This window comes from Gambusia affinis, linkage group LG22 (genome assembly GCF_019740435.1).
Source record: "Gambusia affinis linkage group LG22, SWU_Gaff_1.0, whole genome shotgun sequence".
In the NCBI taxonomy this organism is placed as follows: domain Eukaryota; kingdom Metazoa; phylum Chordata; class Actinopteri; order Cyprinodontiformes; family Poeciliidae; genus Gambusia; species Gambusia affinis.
The window spans coordinates 9655843-9668861 of NC_057889.1; the positions used below are offsets into that span (position 1 = coordinate 9655843).

At 39.2% G+C, this 13019-nt stretch overlaps 1 protein-coding gene across 1 annotated transcript in view; it reads left to right on the forward strand.

The window, feature by feature from the left end:
- Positions 1–13019, forward strand: part of syne1a (spectrin repeat containing, nuclear envelope 1a) — a 140154-nt gene that overhangs the window by 120929 nt on the left and 6206 nt on the right. Inside the window, 15 exon segments of the mRNA XM_044106937.1 lie at positions 177–302; positions 1258–1413; positions 3108–3266; positions 3991–4157; positions 6336–6498; positions 7345–7532; positions 7631–7781; positions 8479–8661; positions 8803–8940; positions 9056–9247; positions 9967–10075; positions 10078–10242; positions 11436–11569; positions 12393–12519; positions 12598–12809. Coding sequence (XP_043962872.1) covers positions 177–302; positions 1258–1413; positions 3108–3266; positions 3991–4157; positions 6336–6498; positions 7345–7532; positions 7631–7781; positions 8479–8661; positions 8803–8940; positions 9056–9247; positions 9967–10075; positions 10078–10242; positions 11436–11569; positions 12393–12519; positions 12598–12809 — 2370 coding nt within the window.

Consider the following 13019-nt stretch of genomic DNA (forward strand, 5'->3'; position numbering starts at 1 on the left):
ACTCTCTTAATTCCCCACTTTGTTTGCTGCAATAGTCAAGGACACATTTGCTTGCATTGTAGTTTGTTGATGCTGCTGATAAAGTAGTAGGAATTATTCATAAATTCTCTGAGCATCCTGCAGCTTGTGTGGATGTTGGTTTTCTGCTCTAATTCTTGCAGTGTGTGTTTGTGTAGAACTGGGAGCTATGCGAGAAGGGCATCGATGTGTCACTGGAGAAGCTGCGGGCCTTTAAGAGAAAGCTGTCGGTGGCGCTCCCGGAGCATCATGAGGAACTGCACTCCGAGCAAATCAGGTGCAAGGTGAGGACTTATTTTCTCCTTTTCTCTCAGTTAATAGTTGCATTTTCTTTTTTCGTCTCTCTTTTTCCTTTAGTAATCACGTGTTTACACACAAACCTTCAGACTCAGACTTGTCCTCTTGTTACCTCTGTAATCCGACGCGCCGCCTAGACAAACAGATAAACAGACAGGCAGAAAAAAACTTCATCCATCTGTTTGCAATCATGTGACCTTGCATGTATTTAATCAGACTGCTTTTATTTTTGATTAGTGACCTTGCATTTCTGATCCGTAACACGTTTAAAAGACATTTTTGCATATAAGATATATGAATATTTTATCTGCTCTTGCAAATTTCTTTCTGTAAAAAAATCAATGATATTCGGCTCTTGTTCAGCCGGTGGTCAAGATCTGCAGTCATGTTTGATGCATGACACGTCCTCAGCTCCTCAGGGGAGGAGGAGGAGGAAGAGTGCGTATGCAGCAGCACATAGCATCAGCTGAGGAGAGAAAGAGAGAGAGAGGGGGCGGGGAGGAAGAAAGGCAGTGATTGCGTGAGCAGGAGAGAGAAAGAAAGAGAGAGCATCCCTGATTCTGTGGGGGTGAATGTGCACTTCCTTTTGTGCGTGTGTTGCGTAATGGAGACTTTCTCCAGGTCCACAAATGATTACAGCGCAGCAGAACCGTCACTGTGACGAGGGAGGAGGAGGAGGACGTACAAGCTTTTACAATTGAATGTAGGGATTTTATTTCAACTCAAGGTTAGACGCTGCTGTGCAAAAATCCAAATAGCTTCTCTATTTGCTGTTTCGCTGGTTTGACGTTGCTTCTGGTTTTGCTACTGCTTCTGGTTTTGCTACTGCAAAACCAGAATTTGGGTGGATTCTGGCTGCTGATGATGGATGAATAAATCCCTTAAACACAGAAAGGTCTACAGCAACAGCTTTGCTTCTCTGTTTTTCTGTCATGGATTCAGGAGCTGGAGAGCAGCGTGGAGGGATGGACTGATGACCTTACTTCCTTGTTCAGGCTGAGGGATTCCTTGGAGGGTCTGGTCAGTTCTGATGATGTCACAGTCTTACAGGAACGCCTGCAGCTGCTGTGGCGTCAGTGGGAGGAAGTTTGCCATCAGGTAGGATGCACACAACAAACATTTAATCTGCCCAGTTAATAAGCTTTTAGTAGCTTTAATTAATTTCTACTTTGCAATGTTCTTAATTAAAGCGACTTATTAACCAAAGTAGGACTAAAAGCTTAGGTAAATTAATGGATTTTGAGATGGATTTTGAATGAATCAAGTAAGAGGGGTGCAATAGTTTCTGAAAGCTTAGGAGCTCTTACTGCAAAAGTTGAATCACTAAAAGGATCTAAAATGAAAAGAAGGTGTTCAGAAAAGCTAAGAGAATTGAAATAATGTGACTATACTTAACGGATTGTTCAAATTAATTCAAATCTGGGAAAAAAATAATAGTAAAAAATCAGCTATCTAAAGGCATTGTTGCAAAGGAGTGAATTTGTAAAGAAGTCTGCCGAATTTGGTATGAGCATCAGATGGGTCAACAAAGTATGATGTTATAAAATGAAGTTTTTTTTAGAAAAAATACATTATATCTTATAAATGCTTGTTTGTTGTAACGTCCTCCACACCCCAACCCTCTAGCAGCTTCTATTTCTGGCCAAAGATAACACCTGATAATTAAATAATAACCACCATACAATTTCTAGACATGTTTTGTGCACGAAAATCACCGTCTCAAACTCTTGTTATGATTCAAGGGCTTATAGATCTCCTTTTCATCTTCAGAAAGGTGAAATAAAATGGCTTTAACATTGGTGTAGTCAGAGGGAAGCCTATAAAAGTGAAAAGAAAAGGTTCTAAAACTGACCCTTGAGGAACTCCACATTTAACTGTTCAAGAGGAGAAATGTTTCAAGGATTAAACCATTTAATGGTATGAGTTGTCTCACTGTCTGCTGTTCCTGTCTGCCTGCATGGTGTAAAGGTTGAATATATATTAGTCTGAGTTGTTTCATTAGCAAAGACGATCTATAAGACAAATGTCTGTAACTTCCCCAGTTGTGCTCACTGATTTACATCTGAATTATCTCTGCAGGGAATCCAAATTTGGGCATTTGGTTACATTAAATTGGACTTTTCATCTAGTCCTCTAGATATTGCAAAAAACTAAATCATATCCAAAGGAAAAATTTGAAAAAATATATGAGGTTTTTTTTTTCGAACAGTTCTTCCAATAGCGTTGCTGACAATCTAAGGAGTCTTAATTTCTCTTATTTCCCACAGAGAACTTTGTTCATAAACTGAATGAAACACCGTTAGCAGTCCAGGCTTTTTCTCTGATAACAATCAACACATTTGCATAATGCTTGTTATTGAAGCATCACAATATCAAAGAAGTATTCTCACTCAAAGAAATCCAACGGTAATGTGTATAATAATATCATGGGCATTAAATTGAAAAGTATGTTTAAATATCTTTGGGTTGGTGCCACTCAATAAATTCCCACTCACACCACTCCTTATTGGAAATAGAAAGTGAGAACAGCTGTTTGCAGACACTGAGCTCAGCTGTCCTGACCTAATCACATTTATTCCCAACACCGCAGGCATCACAAGATCCAGTAGCTTCACTGGGATGGGCTGTTTGGATTACACTGAACTATGTTTCAAGAATTAAAATTTAAATAAATTATTGCTCCTGTTTCTTTAACCTAAGCATCACGTTACTCTCTAAGAAAGCCAATTTTTTTGTTTATATTTTTCCTGTCAAATCATTAATTAGTACTTTCTCTGCCTTTATTTCCTCAGCTTTCCCTGCGCAGGCAGCAGGTGAGCGAGAAGTTGAATGAGTGGGCCATTTTCAATGAGAAGAACAAGGAGCTGTGTGAGTGGCTCACACAGATGGAGAGCAAAGTCTCTCAGAATGGAGACATCAGTATTGAAGAAATGATTGAAAAGCTGCGCAAGGTAATTTCTAAAAATACCTGCTACCCTTTACTTTTGAAATCTGACTAATAAAGAGCCCTGAAATGTATTTGTCCTTTAAAAGTTTTTCTTTTTTGTTGCACTTCAGTGTTTTAGATCATTAAACACCTTTTTATATCAGACATAAAAAACATTTATTAAGAGAAAATGCTACTTTAATCAACCCGGCTCTGTGTTAAATTAGTAATTGTCTATTAAATCGGTGAACTGGTTCTGCCGTCACATAAATGCTTTCAAGCCTTGGAGATATCTGGCCTTTGACATCACTGTGGAGGAGATTTGGTCCACTCTTCTTTGCAAATTTGCTTTAATTTAGCCCCATCCAAGGGTTTTGAGCATAAACGATACTTTTGTGGTCATCCCACAGCATCTCAATTTGATGTAGCCTGAACTTTGACTAGGCTGCTCTGAAATCTTAATTTTATTTATTTATTTTTTTAGTCTTTTAGATGTTGATTTGTTTTGTGTATGGCTTTGTTGTCTCAAGGTCACAAGCTGTCATTTTGCAATCTCTGAACTCTCCCATGAATCAGAGTTTTTGGTTACAAGGGGGTTTTTTTTATCCTTTTTCACCCCACTTCATGTTGTCGGACAGGTTCTCTCTGGTTTTACAGAGCTGGCAGTAAAATGTGCCGAAAACCAAAACAAAAAGGAAACAGAACTGTACATAACAATGAAAAAAAGTTACTTGGTGTTTGTTCGTCAGGACTACCAAGAGGAGATCAGCGTCGCTCAGGAAAACAAGCAGCAGCTACAGATGATGGGCGAGCGCCTGGCCAGAGCCAGTCAGGACAGCAAGGCGGCTGAGATCCAGCACAAACTCAGCAAAGTCAGCGAGCGCTGGCAGCACCTGCTGGACCTTATTGCAGCCCGGTGGGTTTACAAGACACCCTCATGCATTCTTTTTTTGTTGGTCAATGAAAATCTAACAATAATAACTTTTTATCAACTCTGGTAGTTGGGGAAGGGGATACTATTCACTCAGTGATTGTGGGATTTTATTTCCCACAATCCTGCTGAGGCATTTCCTCATTTCCTTACTGGGGTCACTGGGACATCCACTCTCTTGGGAGAGAACAATGTAACATGATTTCTCAAAGGTTTCTCTTTTGTGACCTTTATGTCACTTGGCAAGTTTTCTTGGGGCTGAATTTTTGAAAAATGTGTTGCATAAATATTCACTCAGCTTGAACTTTTTCATACTTTACGGATGTGTTTTAGTGGGATTGTATATAATTTTAAAATTGAGATAAAGTAGTTTTAGATTTTAAAAAATATGCATGAAATGACGTTCTGGGGACGATTCACCTGCTGAAACCCCTAAACAAAATTCTACACAACCAAATTTCTTCAGAAACAGATTTCAGATTGTAACGTAACCAAATGCAGAAAATGTGTAAAATAACTCAGAAACCCTTAAAAGATTAGAGAATTTGTGGCTTTTATGCCTTTAAATCCGTAAGGCATACGACAGACAAACTCCTCCTCCTGTGTTGTAAAATGACCCGACCCAAACTTTGACTGCAGCTCTCCCAGCTGCTGTCCTCAGCTGTCGCCCTCTGGGGCAACACTGGAGGAAGAAAGAAAGCAGAGGACTGTAGGTGACCTCACACAAGCAGCTGCACTCCCTTTGTCTTTAATATCCTCCACTTGGAGTAAACAATTGCATTCCTGCTTTACCTTTGCAGAAATCCATGTTTTTTCTTTTTTTAATTTCAGACAGAAAATCTAGAATTTAGAAGATACAAGAAAATTTTGTCATTTTCTTGCAAACATGATTTGTTTTTTAGCAAATATTTTCTATTGTAGCTCAGTGTCCACTCTCACAGAGCCTCTACTTATGTTCACACTCAGTTGGTGTGTAGCTTGTGTTTTATATTTCCACACAGTTCAGCTCTGCAGCACATGCTTCTGACTGTACGGCTGTTTTTAGAAGCAGCCACACTTGTCACTCTCAGGCACTTACACACTCACACACATGCATATTGGCCTGTTTGGGGTTTTCTTTTTATAACCTTGGAGAGCAACAGTTGACAAGTCACACTTTTGTCTCCCCGCCTCTACCTGCTGCCCCAGTTTAGACAAACTCCCATGTGGAGCGTGCAGATAAACAGAGGACCGTTTGGATACTTATTTCCTAACTTCACTATTGTCCTTGGGAACTTTGCTCCCCCCCATGGTTTTGGATTTTGGGGCAGATAATATGGCAGGATGTCCCAGCGAGGAGGATCTGCCAGAGTGCGACTGCGATGTCAACAGGCAGGAGGATTTTAAGATTTATGAAGGATACAAAGCTACTTGTTATTGTAATAATTAGAAGTAATGTTCTTGACTTTGTTAAACCAATAACTCAGCACATAGTGGGAAATGTTTGCTTTTCGTGTTCATGAGAAAACGGCGTCTTTGTCTGACTTCGATCATATTTGATCTGCTGTTCGTAATGAGGCTTTCCAACCATCTGCAACATGCAAATGAAGGGAAATATTTTTAAAATTTGAATTATTCAAAGAGTATTTGAGAAGTTATTTTAAAGACCTTTCAATGGTGCTACTGTCACTTCCACATGCCAAGCAGGTTTAGGTATTTCGAGAGGTTGTGTGCAGCTGATGCAAATAGCAAAGAAATGTCCTCAAAATATTACATTCAGTCTTGTGTTACCACCAGCTGCATGCACCAATTCTTAGAATCTGATTAAGTTTTGGACATTTGGTGGAAAGATCCAGATTATAGCTGGTAAAAGTTGCTATGCATAATTGGCAGGGTTGATGTTTCCTGAACAAACTAATCTGACATTACCAGACCCAAAATGATCACTACAATATTGAAGGCTTTATTTATTCCCCGGATATTAAACATCTGCTATATTAATATAGAAAAGCTCTCTTTGTGGCTTAATTTAGTCTGTTTTTAGTTATTACAGAATTAAAAACTAGTAATCCTATGGACAACATCAATTTCTCCTGATTCACTGGAAATAATCCCGTTTCATTTGCTTTTGGAGTTGTCCCATGTTTGACTTGAACTTAATTGCTGAATCTGTTCCTGGATCAGGGTGAAAAAGCTGCGAGAGACCCTGGTGGCGGTGCAGCAGCTGGACAAAAACATGAGCAGCCTTAGATCCTGGCTCTCCCACATCGAGACGGATCTCTCCAGGCCGATCGTCTACAAAACCTGCGACAAGCAGGAGATCCAAAGGAAACTCAACCAACAGCAGGCAAGAAGATTTTAACTTTCTTATTCTGCTTTTTAGTTTGAAGCATTTAGGGAAAACCTTATCAGTATGTGGGAATTTGCAGCACACAAATGTACAGAAATATAGTCAAATAGTTTGTATTTTCATTTTCAAGAATAAATTACACCAGGAGCACGTGAGTCAAATGCAGTGGATTAAGTTGAGAGACAGTACGGCACATGACTCGTGTTCTGCTGCCAAGATTCTGCTCTAAATCTGGACTTGTCTGTCAGAACCCACTAACCTCCTTCCTCTTTGGGTGCAATGCGTTCACACCAGCCCTGTTGTGTCCAAACTTAATCAAACAAAGTCAATCAAAGTTTGCTTGTCTTGAAAGTCCAGTTCATTTGCTGAGGTGTGGATGTAAGCAGACCAGAGACTGCTCAAAAAACAGGAAGTGGACTACAGCGCATGGCATTCTGGGTAAATAGAACCAAAACAAATGCCAGCGAGAGAAATGGCCCGAAGTCTTTTACCAAACACAAAAGAGAAATCCTACAACTGCTAAAGAAGGAAGTTGCGCTGGTCTTCTTCAGAGGTTGCTGTGTTGTTTCCTTAAGTGGTTCTTGGTGCAGCACCACCACAGGTGAAAGGGGGAACAGGTTTTTTTAATTCATGTAGCGTGAAAGTGAACCACACCAGCTGAAAATGGAACAAATGTTGCAATTTTGGTCCAAGACTACCAGATTGTCAGGTCAACATGCATATTGTTCTTCTTCTTTACTCTATGAAGATCTATTTTTTAATTTTTATACAAAAAAATTAATGTGCAGCAAAGCAAAAAAAAAAGTTACATCATATTGCAATCACTTTTTTCTTTTTTTGTAGGACCTGCAGCGGGACATAGAGAAACACAGCACAGGCGTGGCATCAGTGTTGAACCTGTGTGAAGTCCTGCTGCACGACTGCGACGCCTGCTCCACAGAAACGGAGTGTGACTCCATCCAGCAGGCGACCAGAGGCCTCGACAGACGCTGGAGGAACATCTGTGCCATGTCCATGGAGAGGAGACTCAAGTAAAATAACCTCCTATATTTACTGTTCAACATAGGAGAAAAGTATGTTTTGGAAGTGTTTGCTTCCCTCACTCACAGCTCTGCTTTGTGCTTTGCAGGATTGAGGAGACGTGGAGGCTGTGGCAGAAGTTTCTGGATGATTACTCCAGGTTTGAGGATTGGTTAAAGACGTCAGAGAAAACGGCAGCGCTGCCCAACTCTTCTGGTGTTCTTTATACTGTTGCTAAGGAGGAGCTGAAGAAGTTTGAGGTCTGTGTGCTTTTAATATTTATCCCATTCATATGTCTCATTCTTTAGTAAAAGTTCTTACAGTCAGTGCACCAGTTCATAAAAACAAAAGAGTGTCATGTTACTGCAACTGATTTGATTTGACTGCTGGTCTCAGCTGCTTCAGAACATAACTGTTCTGTTATTTTCTTTAGGGTGCAGTTAATTTTTTTTAAATTTAAAAGTAAAATTAGCTGTTGAAGTGATGGTTTGGAGTAACATATTAAATTTGTTTTGCATCATGCAAAGCTTTGTGACCCATAAGCATCATTACAATGTTAACAGGGACAGAAGCATTGCTGCACAATTGGGACATGCAGCACAATTTAACAAAGAAAATAAAAAACTGAAATAATACTGAAAAAAAAAACATTAAGTTTTATTGTACCAGTTTAGAGAAATATGCTGGGATTTTCTTCAAAACTTTTAATCAAAATAAGGAGGTTTCTTTGTATAAGCAGGTACATATACACATACATGTAATTAGCACTATAAAAAGTTTGAATTTGTAATAAAATCTGACTTAAATCGCTATAGAAAAACATCACAAATCCTAACCTCTCTATTTTAATTAGTTTTGTTACAATGTTTTTCTATGTCTAGCACTTTTGACGTTCGTTATATGTCCAAATGGAAATAATTGTTTGTCACTGATGTGTGTGTGTTTTTTTTCATACAGGCGTTCCAACGCCAGGTGCAGGAATGTCTGACCCAGCTGGAGCTCATCAACAAGCAGTATCGTCGCCTGGCCCGGGAGAACCGCACAGACTCCTCCCACCGTCTCAGAGAAATGGTGCATGATGGGAACAGGCGATGGGATAACTTGCAGAAAAGAGTGGCTGCCATCCTCCGCAGACTTAAGGTAGCAGAGTCCTGTCTGCTGGCTAATTTCTTTCTCATTTAGAACCAAAAAAGTTGCAAAATAATTCAGAAAAATATATGAAGCCAAAGTGTAAAGATGATAAAGATAAAGTGATTTATTGTCATGAATTTGTTGGTGCAGCATTTCATCAGCCAGCGGGAGGAGTTTGAGACGGCGCGGGACAGCATCCTGGTGTGGCTCACTGAGATGGACCTCCAGTTGACCAACATCGAGCATTTCTCCGAGTGTGACGTTCAAGCCAAAATCAAACAGCTCAGAGTAAGAATGAAGCATCATTCAGTGCACAGCGAATTCCTCCATCCTTATTTTTAACTATAAACTCATATCTATTCATATGGTGATTATTAACAGATGATTATGTGTGCGTGTGCAGGCGTTCCAGCAGGAGATTTATCTGAACACGGCGAAGATCGAGCTGGTGTTTCGGCAGGGCGAAGCGCTCATCGAGAAGAGTGAACCTCTGGACGCTGCCGTCATTGAGGAGGAGCTGGAGGAGCTGCAGAGATACTGCCAGGAAGTGTTCGGACGAGTGGACCGATATTACAAGAAGCTTACCAGACTTCCTGTAAGTGAACAGGGAAAATCCTTTAGAACAGCAACTTATTGGGGCGTGGCGTGGTGGCGTAGGGGATTGCGTGACTCTTGTTTAGACTTTATTGTTAAACTGGAAGTTTGATAAATGTCCCTCAAAATTTCTGTGGGTTAAAGAAATTCTGCTTTTTTATTTAAAGCTCAAGAAAATTTAATTCAATTTACTAAGATGTACATAAAGGTTTTGCAAAAAAATTGCAATGTTTTCTTTCCTATTTTTCAAAGTAGGAGGTTTTGCCCAACTGAGTGTTCCTGTCACTATTATCTTTTACTATATATATATATATATATATATATATATATATATATATATATATATATATATATATATATATATATATAAATATCATAAAATATATATATATATATATATATATATATATATATATAAAGGTTTGTGTTGCCTTAATGAGATGTGAAAGACCGTTGGTTTTAGTTTTTTAGTACATTTCATAAAATTTTTTGATGCGCTAATTTTGTCAGTGTTATATTAAGTGTGCCAATAGGTGCATATGTTCAACATGAATTTGTTATTGTATTGTCTGTTTGATTGGCTCTAACACAAATACACAAATAAAAAAATATATAATTTACATACATTTATAATTTGAATTGTTTTAGAACCTCTCAGTTTTTATGCATAAAATCCCTTTAAAACTGGATGGGTTCTGCTTTTTCACTGACTCCTCCTAGCTGGCGGATGATGAGCTCGACGGCTCAGACAGAGAGCTGGACGTGGAGGAAAGCGGAGACCTCTCTGATCTGCAGTGGGGGAGCGCCCAGTCCCAGTCGGCCATCAAGCCGGCCTCCAGCCGAGACGCAGCGTGGACTCCATCCCGCTAGAGTGGGACCACGACTACGACCTCAGCAGAGACCTGGAGAGCCCTGGAGGGCGGGGAAATGCGGAGCGGAGCCGAGGCCGGCCAGAGGAGGATGAATATCTGAGGACAAGCAGCACAGTGCTGTCAGGTTGGTCCAACTGACGACTGAATTGATGTTTTTATTTCACTTGGGGCTGAGCAATAAATCAGTTTTATTGATTAATAAAATTTTTGCTTTTTGAAGGTTTAATTTTTGGGACACCAATGCACTCCTTGTGTTTCCAGGGCGGCTGTCTTTTCAGACTTCTATTTAATTTTTACTTTGAATTCAGGTTATTTCTATGATGGAATATTTGGGCCAAGATTTATTTATCTTAATAATGAGAATAAAGACATAACCTTACAAGAATGCAGTCATGATATTACCAGAATAAATTTGTAATATCAAGAGTATGAAGTAATAAATTTTATGAGAACTTCAGAACAAGAAAGTAGCAAAAAATTAAAATGAGGAATGTTGAGCATCTTGTTTTTTTATGGATAATGAAATTCATCATATTTAAACACTTCACCATCAAAATATTATCAGTATCAGGACTGATAACGATTGAGGAATCAACTATTCTGAAGAAAGAGCCTGGGCCTCATATGCCATCATACAACTCACAGAATGAATGATTGAAAGAAAAACCACTTTTTTCTGTCGTTTGTAATTTTTTTTAGAAAAGAACTCAAGAAAAAAACATCCATATAAATTAAATCTGGTACAAAAAAAATTAAGATTTTATTTTTAAGCCATATCACCCAACCATAAAATTACTGTGTCGTGAATCAGTTTTTAAAAAATGATAAAATAAGAGAGAACATAAAAAAAAAAGAAATGTGGCAGCTTGTAGCATTTTGTTGCATTCAGAGATGTCTCCATCCTAAGCAGAGTTTGTTGTGTCTCCATTCCCAGATGTAGTTATTCCAGAGAGCCCAGAGGCCTATATAAAACTGACAGAGAACACTTTGAAATCCTCCTCCGGTATGAAACGGCATGAGCTTGGCCATCATTTACAGCTAAAACTGTAAAATATTTGATCTAACTGATGCTTAATACCATTCTTCCTCCATCATCTTGAATCATCTTTAACTGCATGAAGATCACAGCATCACAAACTGCTGCTTTCTCACTTCACCCAGTTTATTTAAAGAGAAACGTCATTTTAGTGATAACTTACCAATTCGCTCCATGTCGTACTAACTGCATGCCATTTTATTGCATCAGCAGCATGCAAACAAAAGCTGTCAGAAATATCTTCCTAGCTATCCAACACTTGCCCGTGTTTTCTGCCGCAGGTGAGCCTGGACAGCTGGAGGCCAGTCTGCGACAGCTGGACCAGGCTCTGGATGCAGGGCGCTACCACCTGCAGCAGAGAGAGGCGTCCGCCAGCCGCTCCAGCCCAGACATGGACTCCACGTACATGGGCTACGTAAGTCCAATGTGTCCCCTGGACAGAACTACCTGTAGACATGACTCTGGTCCTAAAATTTATAAATTGCAACATTCATAGAGGTGCTTGAAATCCTTGAAAAGTCTTCAATTTCAATTAAATTTGGAAACTGCAATAAAGTGCAAGCTAATGTTTGATTTAAAGCCTGAATATTTTTATTAATAAATGATACACACCTTTTTTTTTTCCTCATTGTCTAAAGTTTAAATGGACTAAGCTTTTCTTGTCTTTGGTCAGATAGAATTATCAAAATTATTTCCATTTGCTAAATGCCAGAAAACTTGGCAAGAACAATTTGTAGTATTTTTTTTTTTTTTTTTACTTTCTGTGTATATTGAGTTTAAGCATTTTATTTGAGCAGAAAGGATTTTAACATGCTTGGTTTGTATTGTTTCAATGTTACAAATATTTATTATTCCTGATTTCTCAATTATCTGTGTAGTTAAAATAAAAGTTATTTTATAAGTTATTGAAATTGGCTGATATTTTTTATTTGTTAAATTAGTGTTTTATTTTGTTGTATAATGTGTGTCTGAGAGAGACATTTCTAAACATAAAATTTTATATGTTAGTTTACATTGTCAATGCTGTAGGATACTATAACAAGACATTAATAACAGTAACGAAGAACATCGTATAATCGTGAATTGAAGCTGTCTTCTTTAATTCATTTGTTTTGTTCTGAACTCTATTTTGTGGCGCTGGAACAGTTTGAAAACTTACATTAAAAATGCTTGAAAAGTGCTTTAATTGTTTTGTTGGAAAAGCTTACAAACGCTGAATTGAATGATGATTTTCACAGATGCGTCTGATGGGGGAGTGTCGCGGCAGCATAGACGCCGTGAAAAGAGCAGAAGGAGAGCTGACTGAGGACGAGGACGACATGCCAGGACTCACCAACCCGACCAGCACAGAGACGCAGAGCACAGGTTCGTCTCTTCTCCCTCTCTGAACGTTTCACGTTGGGCTCTTACGCTCCTCCCTAAACGTCTCTCTTGGCCCTCTAGGCGTGATTGAGCGCTGGGAGCTGATCCAGGCTCAGTCGCTGAGCGAGAAGCACAGACAGAAACAGAACCTGCAGCAGTGGCAGCAGCTGATCTCAGATCTGCAGACCATGCGGGCCTGGTTGGGTCAGTCAGAGGCGGAGCTGAACCGACTGCGTGGGCTGGACGTCAGCACCAACATCCACACCATCCAGCAGAGGATCAAGAAGCTCAAGGTGTGTGTCTGATTGATACAGACTCAAAAGAGCAAAGTAGAATCTTCTTTGATCTAAAAATAAAAACATTTCATCTGTGAGTTGGTTAACTGGAAGATGAAGAAGATTATTGAACTTTGTAATTAAAACTCTAATCCTCATTTCTTAGCAACTAACACTGTTGCAGATTGGTTTATGGTCAAACCCCCCCTATAAATAATACGATGCTCT